The 23,628-nt window shown below is 45.6% G+C and overlaps 2 protein-coding genes and 2 long non-coding RNA genes across 7 annotated transcripts in view; 2 read left to right on the forward strand and 2 right to left on the reverse strand.

Moving 5' to 3' along the window:
- Positions 1 to 585: 585 nt before the first annotated feature.
- On the reverse strand, positions 586 to 8,845 carry LOC129136637 (uncharacterized). The gene is made up of 3 exons (XR_008538460.2): positions 8,758 to 8,845; positions 2,464 to 2,510; positions 586 to 2,274 (listed from the first exon to the last, which is right to left on the reverse strand). It is a non-coding gene; the product is annotated as an uncharacterized LOC129136637 (long non-coding RNA).
- On the forward strand, positions 7,476 to 14,242 carry BCDIN3D (BCDIN3 domain containing RNA methyltransferase). Its single transcript, XM_001157619.8, has 2 exons — positions 7,476 to 7,773; positions 11,602 to 14,242. Exons 1-2 carry the CDS (start codon positions 7,540 to 7,542, stop codon positions 12,244 to 12,246), a joined length of 879 nt encoding a protein of 292 aa, XP_001157619.1. The 5' UTR covers positions 7,476 to 7,539; the 3' UTR covers positions 12,247 to 14,242.
- LOC134807563 (uncharacterized) lies at positions 9,472 to 21,734 on the reverse strand. 2 transcript variants are annotated; one of them, XR_010148309.1, is made up of 3 exons: positions 21,529 to 21,734; positions 21,194 to 21,342; positions 9,472 to 12,195 (listed from the first exon to the last, which is right to left on the reverse strand). It is a non-coding gene; the product is annotated as an uncharacterized LOC134807563 (long non-coding RNA). The 2 variants fall into 2 exon arrangements; XR_010148308.1 differs by having other exon boundaries at positions 10,415 to 12,195; positions 21,248 to 21,342.
- Positions 21,735 to 21,812: 78 nt separating this feature from the next.
- NCKAP5L (NCK associated protein 5 like) overlaps positions 21,813 to 23,628 on the forward strand; it is a 37,350-nt gene continuing 35,534 nt past the window's right edge. The window contains exon 1 of one of the 3 annotated variants that reach the window (XM_003313708.6): positions 21,813 to 21,955. The gene's annotated coding sequence lies outside the window, so the exon portion shown is untranslated. The remainder of the gene's footprint in view (positions 21,956 to 23,628) is intronic. The other 2 variants (XM_016923449.3, XM_063786694.1) reach the window with 2 other exon arrangements.

A 23,628-nucleotide genomic window follows, 5' to 3' on the forward strand; every position in this document is an offset into this window, starting at 1 on the left:
TCAGGAGGCTGAGGCAGGAGAATCATTTGAACCCAGGAGGCAGAGGTTGCGGTGAGCCAAGATTGTGCCACTGCACTCCAGCCTGAGTGACAGGGCGAGGCTCTATCTCAAAAAAAAAAAGAAAGAAAGAAAGAAAGAAAGAAAACCCCCTGAATTTACTGACAATGTCCAGTTGAGCCACAGACAGAGCCAGCCTGCATCAGGAATATCTTTTTTTTTTTTTTCTTTTTTGGGACAGAGTCTCTGTCGCTAGGCTGGAGTGCAGTGGTGCGATCTTGGCTCACTGCAACCTCTGCCTCCCAGGTTCGAGCGATTCTTCTGCCTCAGCATCCTGAGTAGCTGGGACTACAGGTATGCATCACCACGCCCAGCTAATTTTTGTATTTTTAGTAGAGACGGGGTTTCACTATGTTGGCCAGGATGGTCTCAATCTCTTGATCTCGTGATCTGCCCACCTCGGCCTCCCAAAGTGCTGGGATTACAGGCATGAGCCACTGTGCCTGGCCAATATCACTTTCTTGGGTACAAAAATACAGTTAGCTGGAATAAATAAGATATTGTATTCAGTAGCACAATCTGGAGACTGTAGTTAGCAATAATGTATTGTATATTCAAAAGTAACTAAAACAGTGAAATTGGGATGTTCCTAATACAAAGAAATGACAAACACATAAAGTGATGGATCTCAATTTTTCTGATTGGATTATTACACACTGTATACCTGAATCAAAACATCACATGTACCCCATAAATATACATGACTATTCTGTATCCATAATAATTAAAAATTAAAAAATATTTAAAAGAATAATACTTTCCATTCCCAGGACTCTTCATGTAAAATCTTTGTCCTACTCAGTAACATCCTGGGCTCAGCATTTTCTTAATGCCAGCACCTCCATTAATGATTGTTCTGAATAGTTCTCACTCAGTGAGCCTATTGCCAGCGTTTATAATCCATTCATCTTTTCATTGCAGGCAAAAACTTATGTTTTTCCTGAAAAGACCGTAGCCTTTGATTACTTCTTTGTCTGGGCTTTTTCTGTAATATTAACCAGTGTTTTGCAGTCATAATTTCAACTCAGTGCAAAGCCATTGCAAATTCCTAAGGAATTCCGGGTCTCCATCAATCAAGCAGAAGAACACAGGTTGAGCCATCACAGGCTGGTGGTCTTGTGCCTTAATCCATTTTTTGTTGTCTGTTCTTCTGGAGGAAGGTGGTCCAGTACTGGTATGATGGCTTCATGGTCATCAGTACCCAGGTCCCTTCTATGTTTTAATCCACTATCCTTAGTATTTGCTTTCGTCTGCCATGATTCCTCATGCTCACAAAATGGCTGCTGGAGATGCAACCATTATAGCCAAGTTTCAGGCAGCAGGATGGAAGAAATAAAAAAGGGGCTAAAGGGCATATGGCTCAATCCACCACCCTTAACTGGAAGTCTCTTATGCCCTTTTCAAGCCTAGTTCTCCTGTTTTTCTTTTACAATCTGTGAATTCTTATATATCCTTTCAACAAATTCCTTTTCTGTTTATCAACCAGAGCCAATTTCTTTTGCTTGCAACCAAGAACTCTAATTGATACAATGAAAATAGTTTATGTCAGAAGAGAAAGGGGAGAGATTCTGAAAATAGCTGACAAGATTAGCTGTTAATCACCTGCAGGACCTGTGGGATTTCAAAGGGGACAAGAGAATGGTTGAGATTGTGGAGGGTAGGCTAGAGAATACCTCACCAAAAGATCCTCTTCTCAGTAATTAGGGAAGACAGATTGTTGGCTTAATGAGACCCTTGAGGTCTAAAACATATCTTGGGAGAGAAATGGAGGATGAGAAATACCCTTGTTTCCATTTTACCTTCCATATGGGATTGAGGTTAAAAAAAAAAAATACCATCACGGGAATAAGGAGAACCCGAAGTCTAGACCAGATTAAATGAAATAATGTATAAAGTCCAGTGCCAATTGGCTGGTCAATATTTCACAAATATTCACTGCCTTTCTCCTCTCCTGTTTTTCCCAGACAGAAACTAGTTCGCTTTCTCACAAACCCGCGTTGTCTTCTTCCTGGACACGCTGCTAGCCCACCATTCTTGCATCCAGGTGGACTGCGAGACTGAGTTCTGGCCAACGCATGGAATGTGTGAGGAAGAGTTAGGAACGCCCCTTCTGGATCTGGCCACAAATCTTCCCTTGAGATTCTCTAGGCTCTCTTCTCCCTCATCTGCAGCCAGGTTCAGAGGATTTTCAGAGGATTCACTGGAGGACTCAGTCCCCTAGAAAAGGCAGAGCTTCTAGATGCACCCATGAAGTCTTTGAGAAAGAGTGCCCTCTCCCGCTCTCCCAGTGACCCACATTGAACCGTGATACTGGATGAGTAAGTCACCGAGATTTGGGGATTGCTTGTTATAGCACTTAGCCTACCCTGAATAATTCAGCCCTATCTTTGGAGAAATTTTTTTTACCTCCTGGGTCTCAGTTTCTTCATCTGAAAATGAGGTCAAAGCAGGACCTGGGATATTGAAAAAGAAAAAAGAAAACGAGGAATTTAGAATACGGGCACTCTTGGTTGCCATGAGCTATAACACTGCATTTATAAATCCTATGGTTATTCTTTCCAAATGGTTTAAAACTCTACAAGGACTAAATGTAGAATTTCTCGACTATAATAAAGACTAAATTCCCAATTTATACATGGGTTGTGTTTCAAAAGTTCAGGTACAAGTTCCTTGTTGGAGCATTGTTTCTGTGAAAACACACACACACACACACACACACACACACATATATATATATATATTTTTTTTTTTTTTGAGATGGAGTTTCACTCTTGTTGCCCAGGCTGGAGTGCAATGGTGCAATTTTGGCTCACTGCAACTTCGGCCTCCTGGGTTCAAGTGATTCTCCTGCCTTAGCCACCCGAATAGCTGGGATTACAGTCATGTGCCACCATGACCAGCTAATTTTGTATTTTTAGTAGAAATGGGGTTTCACCATGTTGGTCAGGCTGGTCTCAAACTCCTGACCTCACATGATCCACCTGCTTTGGCCTCCCAAAGTGCTAGGATTACAGGTGTGAGCTACCGCACCTGGCCAGATTCAATTTTTAAACATATACATAGGTTCCTGCTTCATCCTCAGTTCTGAGGCCCCCTAAGCTCTACCTTGGAAGCAGTGAGTGAGATAGGCAAGCAGCAGCTGAGCAAAGGCTCTGAGGTGTGATCAGAGAGGGACAGGAGGGTAGGATGGGCTGCACCATGGGCCAGGATGTCAGCTGTACAAGCTTCCTGTGGGAGGAAGTGGAAGCCATGATACATGCAAGTCATTGCTAAATTGGATATTTCCAATTCTAGGTCTACCTCTTCTTTTTAACTGTGCTTGGGTACATGTTCTGTGCAGGGCAGAGATAGATTTACCATGAAGCTAATGAACCTCAGGCTTCGAGGTCCTCACTCCCATGTAGGACCTTTCCAAGGCCCTTGCAATGTGTTTACCAGGTCATTTGTTTTTGTAAAATTGGAAAAAGTAAGATATTTTAACTGCAGTTGGTTAAGGCTGCTGTCTATTTCTGCTCTGACTTCCCCTCCTTCACATTTTCCCTTGTGTTAGATGGCACCGAAGTGGCCACAGGCATTTTTGGGAAATAAAAGCTACAGGGAAGTTGAGTTGGGAATAGACTCCATTTGGTATCTATTCATATGGCATACCGACACTTCCATGCATAGCTACCACCTGCAACCCAGACACAGGAATACCTTCCAGAAGTACTCTTATTCATCCAGCAAGCTGACTTACCTGCTATTGTGACCTGTAGGTAGAAGAGCGGCTGGGCGCGGTGGCTCACGCCTGTAATCCCAGCACTTTGGGAGGCAGACGCGGGCAGATCATGAGGTCAGGAGATCGAGACCATCCTGGCTAACACAGTGAAACCCCGTCTCTACTAAAAATACAAAAAATTAGCCGGGCGTGGTGGCGGGCGCCTGTAGTCCCAGCTACTCGGGAGGCTGAGGCAGAAGAATGGCGTGAACCCGGGAGGCGGAGCTGGCAGTAAGCCGAGATCGCGCCACTGCACTCTAGCCTGGGCGACAGAGCAAGACTCTGTCTCAGAAAAAAAAAAAAAAAAAAAAAAAAAAAGGGCTTAGATCAAACCAGGATATAAAGGTGTCCAATAGCACCTGGCACCCGAAGTTATGTGGGCCTAAAAGTTTGAAAATATATGAAGTCAGAAGCTAGTCTGAAGAAAATTATTCCAATCATAAGCAGAAGATTCTGTCTCTTATTAAACACCAGTCAAAACAAGTTTTGTCCTGTCGGCAATAACACAGTAACTCAATAGCACAGCATATATAATTATAAATGCGCCATGCATTCTTTTATTTCTTGATGGGAATTGTACAATACACAATTTATCAGAATCCCTATGTTTAAATTCTTTTGCTGACTTGACACAAATTACTGCTATCAGTGCAGATGATAAAAATTTTATAATGCACCATTCATAATGAGGTTTTCAACGACAAATTGGCTAATGAATACAGTCCATTTGAAGAGTAGATCTAAGATTATTTCTTGCACAAGAAAATTTGAAATGCTCTGAAATCTTCCAGCTAATAAATGAAAGAAATTTAATCAAAGTTCTCCCCCAATTTGATAACAAACCAAAAAATTTACATGACTTTGCCAATAACAACTTTGAACTTGAAAGAAACTTTTATAACTGCCACAAATAATAAAAGACAAATTTGATCCACCAGGCTAAGAAAAGACTGAATTACCTTCCTGGTCTCTCTCTAAAATGATATTATCAAGTGATTGTCATGTGAAGAAGCAATCAAAGAGTATGCAGCCAAAAATGTAAGAAAAAAAGTAATATTCAAGTGTGACTAGCATTTAGTCAATCAAACTATTATAGAATTTTTTTTTTTTTTTTTTTTGAGACGGAGTCTCGCTGTCGCCCAGGCTGGCGTGCAGTGGCACTAGCTCGGCTCACTGCAGGCTCCGCCCCCTGGGGTTCACGCCATTCTCTTGCCTCAGCCTCCCGAGTAGCTGGGACTACAGGCGACCGCCAACTCGCCCGGCTAATTTTTTGTATTTTTAGTAGAGACGGGGTTTCACCGTGTTAGCCAGGATGGTCTCGATCTCCTAACCTCGTGATCCGCCCGCCTCGGCCTCCCAAAGTGCTGGGATTACAGGTGTGAGCCACCGCGCCCAGCCTATAGAAAATTTGTTGTGATGCTTGTAGTAGTCAGCTTTTCAAAATTTGTAATTTGTTGTGATTTCTCATTATAAATAAATATTCACTTTTATACCTGTCTTTATATTTGTAAGTTGGTGGGAGTTTTTCCTTAAAGAGGGCGCCCCTTCTTCCCCTTTCCCTTGGAATTATATATGCATCTCACTCCATAAAACCTGGCTGACCAAAGTGCAGAGTGAGCTCTTAGGTGCTGCTACAGCTATTTAAGGTGCTGGGGCTGGTATTGTCAAGTATTGTCAAGACACCTGTGCTGTTCAGGCTCTGAAAAGTGGTCATAGGTTAGAAAAGTCACCAGAGTGGATCAAATTAAAACACCTCTTTATGAGGTCACCTCTCAGGCATTTTAGATTACCAGTAATGTTACCAGGGCCTATCTTTGCTTCTGGAGGAACCCCAGGGTCAGGAGTTCTTGCCATTCACTGTCCTGGAAGCAAGGTGATTCCAGCTCCTTGAAAATTGTTAATTATTTGTGCTAGCGTCATCTAGTGACAAAAAGAGGTAAGTTCAGCTCAGCTCACCAAAATTTGTCAAAACGGTGCAGCTTTTTCTCCTTTTCTGTAATTGTGCAGAATACTGTGGTTTACTAAATTCCAGAGTGACTTTTATTAACTTATGTCCTCAAATAAGTGAAACTAGAGAAACAGCAGGCCAGATAGAGATGAAAATATAAAGTAAAGGCTGGGCGTGGTGGCTCTCGCCTGTAATCCCAACACTTTGGGAGGCTGAGGTGGGCAGATCACGAGGTCAGGAGTTCGAGACCAGACTGGCCAACATAGTGAAACCCCGTCTCTACTAAAAAATACAAAAACTTAGCCAGGAATGGTGGCGGGTGCCTGTAATTCCAGCTACTTGAGAGGCTGAGGCAGGAGAATCACTTGAACCTGGGAGGCAAAGGTTGCAGTGAGCCGAGATCGTGCCATTGCACTCCAGCCCAGGCAATAGTGTGAGACTCCATCTCAAAAAAAGGAGAAAAGAAAAAGAAAATATACAGTAAAAACTGAGAGGAAAGCAGCGCTTATTTTAACTCCTGATGGTACTGTTTGCAGGAGTCATGCTCCAGTGCCTTATAAGAAGTTTACCGAACTGCCAGCCTCATGGAGCAGGATACCCCTTTAAGATGGGTGGGCCAGGTGCAGGGGTGGGGTTGGGGGTCCTGCACAACTCTGCTGATGCTTGGTTGACCCTGACGGATATTCTGGGCCATCCTGGCTTTTGACTGGAACCTGCTACCTAGGTTGACCCTTCAGTTCCTCTCCTTATCAGCTCTGTTATTTCCAATCTCTGAGTCACATCTTGCCCAACTCCATTTCACTATGTCTCCTTCAGTTGGCATCCTTTCTCCCTTCCATTTAAAGTTTCCCCAAACAGATCTGGCCTTATTGTATCCTCTATTGAGTTTTCATTCAACAACATTTGTTGAGCATCTTTGTGCCAGGCCCATGTTAAGTATAGGAGACTCAAGGCTGAGAATAACACAGCGTTGCAAGCACATCCTCTGGATCCAAACTACCTGGGTTCGAATCCTAGTACCATCATTTCTAACTGTGGGATCTTGGACAAGTTACTTTGTTGTACTCCAGTGTCCTCATCTATATAAAAAGAATAATAATACGGTCATTTTCTCACGGGGTGAGAGGATTGACTAAGGAGCTTACAAGGGTGTCTGGTGCCTGGTAAGCACTCTTTAAGTGCTGGCTCTTAAGGCACGGTCCTTGCCTCTCAAGGAGCTCATGGTCTACAGTTGCCCCTGGGGGACAGGGCTCAGTCGGCTGGCTTCGCAAGTGACCTGCACCTCCTGGCTACCCTTTCCTGAACCGGGTGGAAGTTTTTGAGTCACAGATTCACTGTATGACCCCAGACAAATAAGTTCTCTCGGTCTCACTTTTTGCATTTATAAAGAAAGGAAATTGGACTAAAATTGATTTCCAAGATCCCAACAAACTAGTATACTTGTTCTGGGTCAAGTAGCCCAAGTTTCAAACTATGTCAGCTTGGCCAAGACACTTAGCCCTCAGAAGTTTGTTTCATCCCTGTAAAACGTGGATGATATTGCTAATCCCCTCCCAGTGTTGTGATGAGGGTTCAATAATACAAGGCAAGCCCCAGGCGCTAGCCGGCTCCAGGTATACAGCGAGAGGAAATCAGGACAGCTTTTCTGATTCACCGCAGAATTCTAGCCACCCGCCCTAGCCGTTCGGCGCACGCGCGCTGGCACCACCACCGCCCACGCCGACAGCAGGTTCCCGGCTTCCGGTTCCGCCACGGCCCAGAGGCGGTGTTGAGGCTAATGGCGGTGCCCACGGAACTGGATGGAGGGAGTGTTAAGGAGACCGCAGCGGAAGAGGAATCGCGAGTTCTGGAACCTGGCGCCGCCCCGTTCGGAAATTTTCCTCATTATTCTCGCTTCCACCCTCCGGAGCAACGGCTCCGCCTCCTGCCCCCGGAGCTGCTTCGACAGCTCTTTCCTGAGAGTCCCGAGAACGGGCCGATTCTGGGGCTCGACGTGGGGTGTAACTCCGGGGTGAGTGACAGGGGAGGGATTGGAGCATCCGGAGCCAAGTGGTTGGCTGCCTACACATCCACTGTGGTTTTGGCCTGGGCTAACACCCATCGAAACTTTCCCAAAACGAGTATAAAGCGTGGCTTTGACTGAGCCAGTGCCGCTGCTGCCTGCCCGCCAGGGTTCCACCATCTGTCTTAGGAATCTCTCTTGGAGAGGAGTCCTTGTCGACTACGTTCCCACTTTTCTTTCAGGGCCAGACCCCAGGTGGGAACGGTCCTTGTATCTAGGGTGGCCTCTGTCCAGCGTGCCTGGCGCTTTGGCTGGGGAGATGGGGCTTCCAGAGACACACGTTTGGGAACATGGGGTTAGGTTTGGTTTACTGGGAGAGAAGAGCCAAGGGTGACAGAATCATGCCTGATATTAAGACCCATGTGTGCTATACAGTGCAGGACAGACCCTGGGACCTGCATGTTTATTTCAAAAAAAGTGAGTAGGCCGGGCGCGGTGGCTCACGCCTGTAATCCCAGCACTTTCGGAGGCCGAGGCGGGTGGATCACAAGGTCAGGAGATCGAGACCATCCTGGCTAACACGGTGAAACCCTGTCTCTACTAAAAATACAAAAAATTAGCCGGTCTTGGTGGCGGGCGCCTGTAGTCCAGCTACTCCGGAGGCTGAGGCAGGAGAATGGCGTGAACCCGGGAGGCGGAGCTTGCAGTGAGCCGAGCTAGTGCCACTGCACTCCAGCCTGGGCGACAGAGCGAGACTCCGTCTCAAAAACAAAACAAAACAGTGAGTTGATAGAGTACAGTGGAGAGGATCGAGAAGCAAATAAAGCATTTTGCCCAAGGGAATGGAGAAGGGTGGCACTGCCACTCTTCTTGCTGCAAACTATTCTTAGGCATATGATTATAATCAAACCACATGCAAAATAAGGAAATGTCTCTCCCACACCTATTTGTAGCCACTGGGATATTCTACACTAGCAGGCAGTCTGAACTTACCATGGCAAATGCTTCAAAAGTTAGTACCCTCTCTGCGCTCCCTGCATCACTCCAGTCCAGCATCTGGAGGGCGGGGGACAATTGTTACGTTGCTGTCCTTTTACAGAAGAGACTTTGGGGGACGACTTCAGACCTTGTGGGACTCAGCTGATAGTAGGAAGGGGACATTTGGATACAGTCTCAAAGACTGGAATGAGGAGATGGGTTGATGTCCTGTGTCCCCTGCAAAATTTCTCCGCTGTGATGATACGGGAAGTCAGAGGGTAAAAACAATGGAAAAGAGAGACTGAGGTTAAGGCTTGGGATTTCACGAAAGGCATTAGGAAACCACCAGAGATTTTAAAGTTGAGAGTAGTATACACATGAGAGGTAAAGACATAGTTGGCAGCTAACTAGGGTAGTGGTTCCCAAACCTGGCTGTACGTTTATGGAGCTTTCTGTTTTGCAGTTTTTAAAAAATGCTTTTTCTTGTGGATCTTTGTAGTCAGGAAAGGGGAAAAAAAATGCTTGCACTTGATGAAACAAAAAAATTCAAACTACAAAGGGGTATATAGTAAAAAGTAAGTCTCTACTCCCAACCCTAAATCCTCCTTTTCCCCCACACAGTGGCACTACTGTTCATAATTTCTTAGGTATCAGTCTTGTGTGTATACCAGCATTTATGTACATATAAGTACCCCCCTTTTAGTTTTACAAATGGTAACACACTATTAGTAGCTTTTAATTCTGAGATTATTTATATCACCGCATTCTTTTTTTAGCAGCTTCCTAATGTTTCATTGGATAGATGTACCATAATTTATGGGTGCTTTTTTTTTCAATTTTAAAAACTCTTTTCCCAGCCTGGGCAACATGGCAAAACCCCATCTCTAAAAAAAATTAGCCAGGTGTGGTGGTGGGCATCTGTAGTCCCAGCTACTTAGAGAGCTGAGGAAGGAGGATCGCTTGAACCCAGGAGGTCGAGGCTGCAGTGAGCCTTGATTGTGCCACATACCCCAGCCTGGGTGACGAAGTGAGACCCTGTCTCAAATAAAACAACAACAAAAAACCCAAAAAACTGCTGGGTGCAGTGGCTGACGCCTGTAATCCCAGCATTTTCAGAGACTGACGCTGGTGGATTGCTTGAGCTCGGGAGTTTGAGATCAGCCTGGGCAACATGGCAAAATCTCATCCCTACCAAAAATACAAAAATTAGCTGGGCATGGTGGTGTGCACCTGTGGTTCCAGCTACTCATAAGGCTGAAGTAGGAGGATCTCTGGAGCCTGGGAAGTCAAGGTTGCAGTGATCACACCACTGTACTCCAGCCTGGGAAACAGAGTAAGATCCTGTCTCAAAAATAAATAAATAATAAACATTTTCAGCACCCCACAACTTCCCCTATATGCCTTTTCCTGTTCATAAACCTCTATCTCTACCCAGAGGTAACAACTAGCCTTCTGTTGTTTCCTTGCTTTTCTTTATAGTGTACTGTTTTTCTTCCCTGAATGATGTACTTTAATTTCACCCATTTTTGAGCTTCATGTAAATGGATGCTTGTCATATATTTTCTGTTATGGCTTGCTTTTTTTCTCAACATTATGTATTTGTGAGAATCATCCATGTTGTGCACCAAGCTGGGTGCCTTCATTTTTTAACTGCTATTTAGTATTCTATCTTCATGATTATACCACATTTATTTGTCCATGCCACTATCATTGGACATCTGGGTGGTTTCCATTGTGCATTTTCTTCACCTGCAGAAAAGGCATAAATAAATATTTTCCTCACATGCTTGTTACACCAAGCAAATAAAGTAGTAAACAGAAAAATGCCTTGAAAATACTATGTGGAAAAACACAAATTTGAGTTAGTTATAATGGTTATAGAAATCAAAGAGGCCAGGTGCAGTGGCTCATTCCTATAGTCCCAGCACTTTGGGAGGCCGAGGCAGGTGGATCACTTGAGGTCAGTTAAAGACCAGCCTGGCCAACATGGTGAAACCCTGTCTCTACTAAAAATACAAAAATTAGCTGAGTGTGGTGATGCATGCCTGTAATCCCAGCTACTTAGGAGGCTGAGGCAGGAGAATCGCTTGAACCTGGAAGGCAGAGGTTGCTGAGATCACACCATTGCACTCCAGCCTGGCTGACAGAACCAGACTTTGTCTCAAAAAAAAAAGAATTCAAAGTTAGAGAAAGGAGATGGTGACTTAAGAGTAAAAAAGGTGCTAATGTGGTAAAAATCACAAATCATTGGACTTGTCTAGAAGGTTGTTAGCAGTGACTTTTAGCAATGATGGTTATAGAAGCAGAATGTCTCAGAAGGAGGTGGTGAATCCTAAGACAGTAAAATTGAAGCTTTAGTGAAGGCTGAATGAGGACTTTGGAATCCAGACTTCCCCCACCGCGGGTCTGAGAAGCAGGTTTTTGTAAGATTGTGCTTGCTGTATTCCTCACTTTCCTGGTAAGAGACACTGGTTATGCCTCTGGACCCCTTTCCTCCGCCCTGGGGTCTTGAGATACCCAGAAAAAGAGTGAGTTTATCAGCATATTACCTAAGCTGGGAAATACTGCTGTAGGCTCCTTTGCTGCATCCATTTGGCTGTAACTTTCAGCTATATAACCCAATCTATCATCAGTGTCAGGAAAATATGGGGATGATGCATTACAGCATGTGACCCCTGGAGGGCACTGAGAGCCTACTCTGTAGAAAATTTTTGCACAACCTCTTTAGGTTATGGTTTAGGAACCTCACATCCTATACAGCCAGAGGTAAGTGGCATTCTCAGTGGGAGAATGATACAGATTTCTCTTCCATTCACTGATTGAGAACTGCAGTGACAAAGCTGTTTTGGATTCCTCTAGGATCTGAGTGTGGCTCTATACAAACACTTCCTCTCCCTACCTGACGGGGAGACCTGCTCAGATGCCTCAAGAGAATTCCGTCTCCTCTGCTGCGACATAGATCCAGTCCTGGTGAAGCGAGCCGAAAAAGAATGTCCTTTTCCTGATGCCTTGACTTTTATCACCCTGGACTTCATGAATCAAAGGACCCGGAAGGTTCTCTTGAGCTCTTTCTTAAGCCAATTTGGACGTTCAGTTTTTGACATTGGCTTCTGCATGTCAATAACCATGTGGATTCATCTGAATCATGGAGACCATGGCCTATGGGAGTTCCTGGCCCATCTTTCCTCCCTCTGCCGCTACCTCCTTGTGGAGCCCCAACCCTGGAAGTGTTACCGGGCAGCTGCAAGGCGTCTCCGAAAGCTAGGACTCCATGATTTTGACCACTTCCACTCCCTTGCCATCCGAGGTGACATGCCCAATCAGATTGTGCAGATCTTGACCCAGGATCATGGCATGGAATTAATATGTTGCTTTGGCAACACCAGTTGGGACAGAAGCCTTCTGCTCTTCAGGGCAAAACAAACCATAGAGACTCATCCAATCCCTGAATCACTGATAGAAAAAGGGAAAGAAAAGAACAGATTAAGTTTCCAGAAGCAGTGAGATGGGAGGGCAAGAAGACCAAGAAAGATATTGAAAGGGTTTTATATTGAGAATTATGTTCATTCTCCTTAATTCCTTAACGATCAGGCAGCCGCAAAACCTGGCAGGAGCTTTTGGTAAAATGTCCAAGGCACATAATTGAAAGAATCAGTATCTGTTCCCCATTGTTTGGAACAAATCTTGAGGAGAATGAATCTGTGGAGTGATGAGCTAGGATATCTGGATTGAGATGGCCTAGGAAAAGTGGTCCTGGTTATGGGTTATGGAGAGGGCTGCTTTTGGGGATTATTTATAAAGATCAGACTAGGCTAGTCTTAAAATATGTCAGTTCCTGGGCTCTCTGAATCTTACCTGGTTTCTTCAGGCTTCTGGACTTGCTAGGCCTGCCTTTGGGCAAAACCTTAGTAATTCAGGTCTGGAATGGGGCTTAGGAATCTATTTTCTGTTTTTTTGTTTGTTTTTGCATTCTTCTATTGTAATATATACATAAAATTTACCATTTTAACCGTTTTTAAGTACAGTTTTTCAGAACGTGGAAATCCCATCAAAAATTGGATTAAAAAATTAAAAGATAAATTGATAATTTTTTTAGAAGTATACAATTTTGTGACATTAAGTACATTTCACAATGAGGCATCTATTTTTAACAGCTCCCCCAGATGATTCTGAGGCAAGCAGAGGTAGACCATACTTTGAGTGCTTACGGTTCCATTCAGTCCTCCTCTATGTATTTTTCCTGGGGTGAGTTCTTCCCTATGGTTTTGACAACTACCTACATGCTTATGGTCCCCAAATATATTGGTAGCCCGACATCCACAGTTCCAGACTAGCATTTTTCCTGTTTTGTCATTATATCCCTTAGTTCTTAGGTACATCAGAATCAACAGATCTCAAAAGCAAGCTCACTACCCTCATTCAAAACCTAGTCCTATCTCATTTGATAGTAATCATTGCTTATGCTAGAAACCTCAGTTGATTTTCTCACTTACACTCCCCTACATTGACATGCTCTCAAAGTCCAGCAGCAAATTCTATCAATTACACGTAAGTTTCATTCCATACATGTGTCCGGTGCCTGGTGGGAGGTTCCTATATTAAAGTCATCTACCTTCCATCCATTGTCTGCCTTACAGCCACAGTTTACTCATCTGTACAACGAAATAACACCACTTTCCTTTTCCTATGCCCAAATGAGCTAAGGATGTGAAGGTATTTTGCAGAATATAGAGTGATAAAGAAAAATAAGGTGCTATTACACTGTGTGAGCATGCCGCAGACCACAACTGCACTTGTTAGACCGGAGGCTTATGAGAAAAACATCTCACCTTGTAGAAAACATGCATCTTACTATCTCTGATAACTTGTTTTTCAGGATGATGAAGTAATAAGCAGTCCAGCTTCAGTGCTACAGAGCATTTTAAAGGAAGCAGTGTTGGGAGGGAGGGATATGGAACTAATGGAAATGAGGCTAGTTTATGATGGTCTCAGTTATCACAGTAGATACAGAGCTGAGTTTACCCACAAGCTCTTAATTTAGGAACACTTTGAAACCTTGTAACCCTGCTGGGTGCTCTCTCCTCTCACTCCACCAAGGCAGTGCACAGAAACATACATGGGGCTGTGGTAGGATGAATAATGGTCCCCCAAGATGTCCACCTCCTTTAGCAAAAGGGGCTTTGCAAATGAGATTGAGGATCTTCAGATAGGGAGATTAACCTGGATGATCAGAATATACCCTAAGTGCAATCATCACTGTTCTTATAATAGGGAGGCAGAGGGAGAGCTGACCACAGTAGGAGATGTAATGACAAAAGCAAGAGGTTGGAGTGATGTGAAGAAGGGCTGCAAGTCAAGGAATGCAGGTGGCTTCTAGAAGTTAGAAAAAGCAAGAAAATGTATTCTCCCCTGAAGCCTCCAGAAGGAACAGCCCTGCCAACACCTTGATTTCAGATTTAATCTCCAGAGCTGTAAGAGAATAAATCAGTATTTTAAACCACTAAGGTTTGTGGTGACTTCTTACAGCAGCACTATAAAACTAATACATGGGCTCTGACTACAGTGAGACTGGCTTACAAAAGCCAAGTGGCACCTTTCCCAGATAACTCCTTGTTAACAGAAAATAACCTCAGTGAGCAGAAGGATACACAAGGGCTTTGTCCAACATGGCTAATTAAGAAATTGCCAGGTGCAGTGGCTCATGCCTGTAATCCCAACACTGGGAGGCTTAGGCAGGTGGGTCACTTGAGCTCAGCAGTTTGAGACCAGCCTGGGCAACATGGCAAAACCCCAAATCTGCAAAAAATACAAAAAAAAAAAAAAAATTAGCTGGGAGTGGTGGCACGCACCTGTAGTCCAGCAACTTGGGAGGCTGAGGTGCAGGATCACTTGAGCCCAGGAGGCTGAGGTTGCAGTGAGCCAAGATCATGCCACTGCACTCCAGCCTGGGTAATAGAGCGATACTGTCTTAAAAAAAGAAATCCTCAATAACTAAAAGCTTTCGGAGACACTTCAGCGTCTGAACCTGACCTGTTCCCTAGTAACAGATTGGCTGAGCAGTTACCTGACCTGTTGGGAGGAACCACTGTATTTCATGTCTGTGGCAGTTAGTTTCAAAAAGGATGTGCAGGCACGCACCTGTAATCCCAGCTACTTGGGAGGCTGGGGCAGGAGAATCGCTTGAACCCGGGAGGTGGAGATTGCAGTGAGCTGAGATCGCACCACTGCATTCCAGCCTGGGCAACATGAGCGAGACTCCATCTCAAAAAAAAAAAAAAAAAGGCAGAAAGGATTGGCTGGGCGCGGTGGCTCACGCCTGTAATCCCAGCACTTTGGGAGGCCGAGGTGGGTGGATCACGAGGTCAAGAGTTCGAGACCAGCCTGACCAACATAGTGAAACCCCGTCTCTACTAAAAATACAAAAATTAGCTGGGCGTAGTGGCACGCGCCTGTAATCCCAGCTACTTGGGAGGCTTGGGCAGGAGAATCGCTTGAACCTGGGAGGCGGAGGTTGCAGTGAGCCGAGATCGCACCACTGCATTCCAGCCTGGGCAACAGGGCTAGACTCCGTCTCAAAAAAAAAAACAAAACAAAACAAAAAAAAAAGGATGTGCAATTAGTGCCCATAAAAATGAGGTCCTCAGGTCGGGTGCGGTGGCTCATGTCTGTAATCTCAACACTTTGAGAGGCCAAGGCAGGAGAATCACTTGAGCCCAGGAGTTACAGACCAGCCTGGGTAAGACAATAAGACTTCATCTCTACAAAAAAAATTTTAAAATTAGCTGAACATGGTGGCGTGTGCCTATAGTCCTAGCTACTCGGGAGGCCGAAGTGGGAGGATTGCTTGAGCCTAGAAAGCAGAGGTTGCAGTGAGCCGAGATCGTGCCACTGCACTCCAGCCTGGACAGCAGAGTGAGACTCTATCTCAAAAAAAAAAAAAAAAAAGGAATGGCAGTTAAGCATATTTAGCCATATAGAAGAATCAGCCAAAAAGTTAAAATGGCTCATTGCTGGAGGTAAGGAATGCAGCAAATAATTGCTTCTGTATTATTTGATTATTAAACCATATGGACATATTACTTTTTATAAAAACTAATCTTAAATGAATAATTTTTAAAATTAGCCAGTGTTTTCTAAAATAACTCTCACTGTACCACCCATCTATCTGCCTAATTTTTCCCTCACAGCATAGCCAAAATCTTAGAAAATTTTTGTTGTTGTTGTTTGTACTTTTGTTTTGTTTTTGAGACAGAGTCTCACTCTATCACCCAGGCTGGAGTGCAATGGCACAATCGGCTCACTGCAACCTTCACCTCCCAGGCTCAAGCGATTCTCCTGCCTCAGCCTCCTGAGTAGCTGGGATTACAGGCACGTGCCACCGCACACAGCTAATTTTTGTATTTTTAGTAGAGACGGGGTTTCACCATGTAGGCCAGGCCGGTCTTGAATTCCTGACCTCAGGTGATCCACCCACCTCGTCCTCCCAAAGTGCTGGAATTACAGGCATGGGCCACTGCGCCCAGCCGAAAAGTTTTAAACATCTCCTGTCTCCATTCCTTACTTTGTAAATTTTTCTCAATCCTTCAGAATCTGGTTTTGCCAGGTCAGGCGTGGTGGCTCACGCCTGTAATCCTAGCACTTTGGAAGGCCAAGAGGGGAGGACTGCTTGAGCCCAGGAGTTCGAGAACAGCCTGGGCAACGGAGTGAGACCCCATCTCTATTTTAAATAAACAAATAAAGTCTGGTTTTATCAAAGTCTCCAATGACATGTGGCCAGAGTCAGTGGGGAAGTCTCTGTCCTGATCCAACTTGACTCAGCAACATCGGGGCGAAAAAATCATCCCTTCCTATTCATGGGGAATTGGTTCCAGGACCCACAAGGATACAAAAATCAAAGGATGCTTAAGTCCCTTACATAAAATAGTATAGTATTTGCAAATGACCTAGGGGTATTCTCCTATATACTTTAAATCATCTCTAGATTACTTATAATATGTAATATCATGTAAATACTATGTAAATAGTTAACACTAAATTTTTAAAATTTTGTATTTTTATTGCTGTAGTTATTTTTTTTTCTGATCTAGTCTTCAGAGAGATGTCGTTTTTATTCTTTTATTTTTTCTGATCTGAGATTGATTGAGTGCATGGATGTGGAAGCCACCAATAAGAAGGACCGACTGTATTTGGTCTTTTTTTTGGAAATCCCCTTCTTGGGTTCTGGTGACAGCATTCATTCAGTTTTCTTTCTCCCTCTCTGGAGCCCCCCCTCTAATGGTGATGTTCCTTGGGGTTCTGTTCCTTTCTTTTCTCTCCTTGCATGATCTCCTCAACTCCATGACTTCAGTAACCACCAACGTTCTGAGGACTCACAAATCTCTTATCTATCATCCCGATTCCTCTCCTGAGCTTCAGAATTATTTATCCCACAGCCTACATCAGTGCTTCCCAACCTTTTCCATGTCAGTACACACATAGAAAATGATGGTGTTTTATATGCTGGATGATGCAATCTGGCATAACCAAGATTGCTCTCTGACTCAGGAAGCTTGTGCTGCCCTGAGAATTGTGAAGCCCATTATGCAGCACCACCGTAAACTCTTCCTGAGGCACACAGTTGGGAAGTTCTGACAAGTTGGAGAGATGTTTCTACTTGGATGCCCCCTGGGCATTTCTACGTCCTCTCCATCACCACTATCACTTTCCTAGTCCAGACCACATCATTTCTCGTTTTTCTCCTCAGGTACTACAAAAACCTTGCCTGGCCCCCCTGACTTCAGTCTTGCTCTCTCTATCCTCCTCACTGCAACCACACGGATCTAAAATGCAAATCTGATTATGCTACCCTCATGCTTAAAACCATTCAAAGGCTACACTGCTCTTAGGATAAAGGATGATCTACCCACTGCTTACCTTTCCAGTCTCATTGTTTATCATACCCCACATGAACTCTGTACAAGTTATCTAATACTTTATATACAGAGCTTAGCATATAGATTCAATAAAAATGTTTGAATGATGAAAAGTGATGAAAAAGAGGTTCAAGGATATGAGTAGATTCATCATATCTGTGCCAGGTAGGAGGTTTCAAAGCACATATTGGCGATGCTGTCAGAATCCAAGGAACATGACTGTTCCGTACAGAATTATGTATATGTAGCAGTAAAGATCTATTCCTATATAGCAAGTGGACCAAAGATTATACAACAGCTCCTTTCTTCCTCTTACTGATCAGGAAAGACATTGAGATTGCACTCAGAGTCCATCCAACTGGAAAACAGCCAGATTACAAAAATGTTTTGAGGCCAGGCATGGTAGCTCACATCTATAATCCCAGCACTTTGGGAGGCCACAGTGGGAGGATCGCTTGATCTCAGGAGTTCAAGACCAGCCTGAGCAATACAGTGAGACCCTGTCTCTACAAAAAATGAAAAAATTAGCTGGGTATGGTGGTGCGCACTTGTAGTCCCAGCTGCTTGGTGGGGGCTCACTTGAGCCTAGAGGTAAAGGCTGCAGTGAGCTGTGATCACACCACTGCACTCCAATCTGGGTGACACAGCAAGACCCTATCTGGAAAAAAAAAAAAAAGAAAAAATGTTTTGAGAGGCTAGTTACCAACCTGACTATCTCCTGTTGCCAGTAGTTCTAAACTAGAGTCAGCTTATCAACCAATGGCTAAATGGCTACAGTTTCAACCTCTGAGAATTGAAGATGCTCCAACATTAAATGAATGACCACACAGTATTAAAGCAGGGAACCCCATTCAAAGTACTGATGTTAGCAGTGACGAGGTGATTCTCTCTGAGAATCCATCTATCAGGCACCAGCACTACATGCATAGTTAGACAATACCACCAAACTGGTTTGTTACTAAACCAGTAGTAACAGCTTGCAGCTACCAGAGACCTAAGAGGCCTAGCCTGTTTTGTTACACAGACGACTCAAGTAAATAACAATATATGATTAGTGGTATATCATAAGAGTGAAGAACAAACTTTGGGACTTCTGTGTAATTTTTAATTTATGCAAATAATAGCACTAAGGAATGAAAGTGCCTTAAGCCTCATCAAAAGACTGAAAGGGATCTTGAAGCAATAGTAGCTACACTTCTTTCAACCCCTGTCAGTGAGGATGAAGGTTTGTGAAGCATAGAGAATCTGCCAAAATCTGAATGCTGAAATTATCAAGTGCACAATAGCCTTTAAGGAAGGAGCGCAGGTACTTGCTCTGACAAATACAGATGTTCTGGCTGTTTATTAAACAAGGGTAAACATCTAAATGAAAAGTAAAATATTGGCTGGGCACAGAGGCTCACACCTGTAATCCCAGCACTTTGGGAGGCTGAAGTGGGCAGATCACTTGAGGTCAGGAGTTCAAGACCAGCCTGGACAACTTGGTGAAACCTCATTTCTACTAAAAATACAAAAATTAGCTGGCTGTGGTGGCGCACGCCTGTAATCTCAGCTACTTGGGAGGCTGAGGCAGGAGAATTGCTTGAGAATTGCAAGAGGCAAGAGAATTGCCTCTTGGAAGGCAGACCTTGCAGTGAGCCGAGATTGTGCCGCTACACTCCAGTCTGGGTGACAGAGCAAGACTCTGTCTCAAAAAAAAAAAAAAAAAAAAAAAAAGGAAAGTAAATTATCATCTTGATATTCTGTTTACTTCCAATAATTCAGTTATTTGGAAACATCCAAAAGTAGTTAGAAATGCCTGGCAGACTTTTAAGGTTTTCTACCTCAAGGCAGAATTAGGAATACAAGGCAATATTAGGAATACAACAGGTACATGGAGTTTTATTGGACTTTCAAGCCCTTTGAGGAAAGGACCATGTCTACTTTTTGTTGTAATCTCAGAACTAGCCCACTGATCCCTATTCAATGTTAGATGATTGAATAAGAATTCACAATGCTGTAGGCTTCCGAAGATGCCACTATCATCAAGAAATAAGGTGAAAAGGAGAAATGAAAACATGTCTATGAAAATATTTGCACCAGAATGTTAATAGCAGCCATATTCATCGTAACCCCAACTGGAAATACCCAAATATCCATCAATTGAAGAATGGATAAACACATTGTGATATATTCATGCAATGGAATAATACTCAGTAATAAAAAAGAACAGATTACTGATACACATGGATGGATCTCAAAAACATTACTAAGCTAAAGGATACAGACACAAGTACATACTGTAAAGCTCCATATATGTGAAATACAAATGCAGACAAATCTATGGTGCTATAATTCAGGAAGTTGCCAGGGGAGGGTGGTGGTGGGTTTGGGGTGATCAACTATAAAGGGGCATGAGGGAACTTTATAGGGTGGTGGTTCAGTATCTTGTTTTGGGTGTTAATTACATAGGTGTATATTTTGAAATTCACCAAACAAAGCACCTAAGATGTGTGCATTTTATTGCACGTTAAGAATAATTTAAGGGCCAGGCATGGTGGCTCACATCTGTAATCCTAGCACTTTGGGAGGCCGAGGTGGGCAAATCACCTGAGGTCAGGAGTTCGAGACCAGCCTGGCCAAGATGGTGAAGCCTCCGTCTCTACTAAAAATACAAAAATTAGCCAGGTGTGGTGGTGCACACTTGTAATACCAGCTACTTGGGAGGCTGAGGCAGGAGAATCACCTGAAATCAGGAGGTGGAGGCTGCAGTGAGCAGAGATTGTGCCACTGCACTCCGTCCAACCTGGGACAGAGTGAGACTCCATCTCAGAGAAAAGAAAAGAATAAAATATTTTTTAAGCAAAAAAATGAGAAAGCTGGTGGGGGTACCCATCAAGACATCTTTTAGGTTCCAGTAATAGCTGTCCTTGGGCACTCTTTTAATCAAACTACCTCTATGCTCAAGAACCCAAAATGACTTCTTTATCTTATGTCTTGTCACATCCATATCCTTATTTTGCTCTCCTCCATAAGAAACCTCCTCCATTAATTTCTCCCACTTCCCAACGTACCACGGTGATCTGCTCACGGTCCCATGCAGATAATTTGCTCTTTCCTATCTGAATCTCCTTGTGGCCTTTACCCTGCCTGGACCCTACTCAAGCTCTCTCTGCCCTTCAAATTCCGTATTTACATAAACCTCCTTCAGAAAAGAACTCTTAATCCTAGCCAATCTGAGCACCCTAACTTGCCTTACTTTTTATGTTCCTTTATTGGACTAATATGATACTCTAAGCTGCATCCTTTGTATACTCGCAACAAAAGAAATTTTAATGAAGTAGGCGGAGACTGTACCTAGGGGATTCCTTCGTATTTCCCTGCAGAACCCAGGTGAGAACCTACATTTCTGGGGCAGTCACTACAATGCAGGCTGTGAAGGTTATACGGTATTTAGGCAAGGGCAAATAGGTGTTTAATTAAGGACTAATGGGAATGATATTGAAGCTCTGAGGCTCTGCAGGGGCCTGGATGGGCTGTTTGCTTTTCCTCATCCTCACCGAGATAGCAAGTGGTTGAGAACAAGGTTGCATCCTTTTTCTGCCCAGCCTTACCCCCAAACCAGTGAGGAAACGACCAGCACTGCCGTCTGATGAGAGGAGCCTGTTCCTGTAACTGTTTTCCAGATTACTGGGGGGACGACCCCATCCTGGAGAAGGAAGAGAGAGGCGGGAGCATTTAAGGCCAAAGAGGCACTCAAGCCTTTCCCCCATGGATTTACACCCAACACGTATGCAGAAAGGCAAATTACAAACACCGACGCTCACAACCACACATACACGTGCACGCCCAGCCCCACAGAAGCAAACGCGCATGCCTGTGGGCCCGCGCGCACCTACTTAGTTTTCTCTGTTCTAGACGCCCTCATTCCACCCCCGCTCGGCCCAGCCCGGCGTCCTCTACCCAGGCACGGCTGAGGTTTACCAAGCCCGGCCCGGCGTGGAGAAAGTGTTTCTATAAGGGGGAAGGGAGGTCCTTCCCACCAAAGCGGAAGCGGCGCGCGCCGGCCGGGCAGACTTAGCTCGCGTCCTGGGAACATCTGGAGGGGGCTGGGAGGGGCGCGCATCCAGGCTGAACGTGGATTGGCTGCTAGGGAGGAGGGAGGCGGGGTCAGAGCCAGGGGCGGGGCTCCCCGGCCCCTTTAAAGCCTTGACATCAGGAGGCGGCTCCGGCACCCCCCTTTCTCTGCCCCCCGCCCCCAAGCCGCGGCCATGGACCTGGCGGATCCGGCCTGCCCTGGCCCAGCTCAACACCTGATTTCGGTGAGTTCTGGGTCTACTTGGGATTGAAAGGGCGGCGAGTGCGGGGGGGCGATCTGTAGCTCCGGGCCGGGGTGAGTGGGGTGTGGAGGGTACGGCTCTCGTGGCAGTACAGGGTCGGAGAGGGCGTCGCGGCTTCCTGCCCAAACCCTGCTGCCCGCCCCTCCGTCCCTCCCTCCAGCCGCACCCTCCTCGGGGGTCCGGCTGCGACTCTGTGCACCCCCACCCCACCCCCTCCCGCCCCCCGCGCCATCCTCGCGCACACTCCGTGGCCCCGGAAGGGAAACTTTCGGGAGTGGGGGATGTTCCGGGGGCCGGGCTCCCCTCCCTCTTTGAAAGCACTGACCTTGCCCCAGCTGCTCACCCCACCCAACCCGCATCCCACCGTCCGGGTGCCGCTTAGCGGTGCCGGGTTATTGCGGAGGGAGGGGCTCTCTCCCCAAAGCGCAGGCGCGGAGACGAGCCTGGGGCTCCCTTTCGCACTCCTTCCCATTCCCCGTGGCCTGGGGCGGTAGGGCCTGGGGAAGGCGGGGAGAGGCGGAAAGACCGGGTCTCCTAGAGAACAGCCCCTTCAAAGGCTTTGAGGGGCTGCGGGAAGGAGGAAGGACCTGGTGGGCTGCACGCTGAAGAGAAGCTAAGGGAGGGAGAAGGGTTGGTTGGGCAGGGAGCAGGGACAGGGCAGCGCCTGCAGAAAAGGCCCTCCGGGTGCTGGCTGCGGTGCCAGAAGAATGCAGAGAATTCATCTGTGCCCGACGCTTCCCTGGCTTAGCCCAACTAAGAAAGCGGCTGCCCGGATCCTAGCTCCCCTCTCCCTGTCCTGGGCCCAAGGTCCCGCGTTATCTCCAGTCCTGGCACGGCCCCAAGGGCACAGAGGGCCCTCACCTCCCACAGGCCTGGTTTTCCAGGCATCCCAGGGCTGGATCAGCTGAGTCCACCTAGTCTGCCCAGCTGCTACTTCTTAAAGGCCTGCCTTGCTGAGGAGCTGGGGGTCTTGGGCTAAGGAGTTCTCTGGCTGTAGAGGCAATCCCTCCCTCCCACTTCTCCGCGTCTGTCATGGGTCCTCCTTCTTAAGCACAATGGTCAGCCAGAGGAAGTGGCCCGGGCAGGGGTGGCCTGGGGAGCAGTAGAAAGAGTGTCAATGCCTAACCGTTTTGTGGTCAGTACTTTCGGGGAAAATGAACATAGCCCATTTGCCTTGTTGCAGACCCTCCCTTGCAGATATTACGCCATCTGGCTCTCTGAGACTCCTTGTGTGATAGGAAAATTCACTTCTCAAATTGGTCCCCCCATCTTCCTAAAAACAACCTGGGATTAGTGGGTTTCCTATCCCAAAGAAACCGTGTGTATTCCTTTCCGGGGAGATATTCCCATGTTCAAGCTTGTTTTCAAAGTCTATGGTCTGTGCATGAGGTGGCTTCGTCCCTCCAGCATCTTTCTCCAGCTCTGGCCCTCACGAAGAGACTGAGGACCTGGAGGGGCAGGTGCCGTGGTTGGCAGGGAAGAAGGATCTTCATGATAGGCCGGTGAAGACCTAAGTGTTTGGGGAGCAAGCGGGTGTCAATAAAGACAGAGTCAGAAGCTCTGGTCCCTACTTTTCCTAGCTTGCTGTATGACCTTGGCCAAGACAGTTTGCTCTCTGGGGCTCAGTTTCCCCATCTTTAAATCTCAGTAGTTGG

This window comes from Pan troglodytes, chromosome 10 (assembly GCF_028858775.2).
Source record: "Pan troglodytes isolate AG18354 chromosome 10, NHGRI_mPanTro3-v2.0_pri, whole genome shotgun sequence".
Classification (NCBI taxonomy): Eukaryota; Metazoa; Chordata; class Mammalia; order Primates; family Hominidae; genus Pan; species Pan troglodytes.

Coding starts and splice junctions, on each gene's coding strand:
- BCDIN3D (XM_001157619.8), top strand. CDS start 7,540: ATGGCGGTGCCCACGGAACTGGATGGAGGGAGTGTTAAGGAGACCGCA. Junction 7,774..11,601: donor ACGTGGGGTGTAACTCCGGG/GTGAGTGACAGG, acceptor GGATTCCTCTAG/GATCTGAGTGTGGCTCTATA.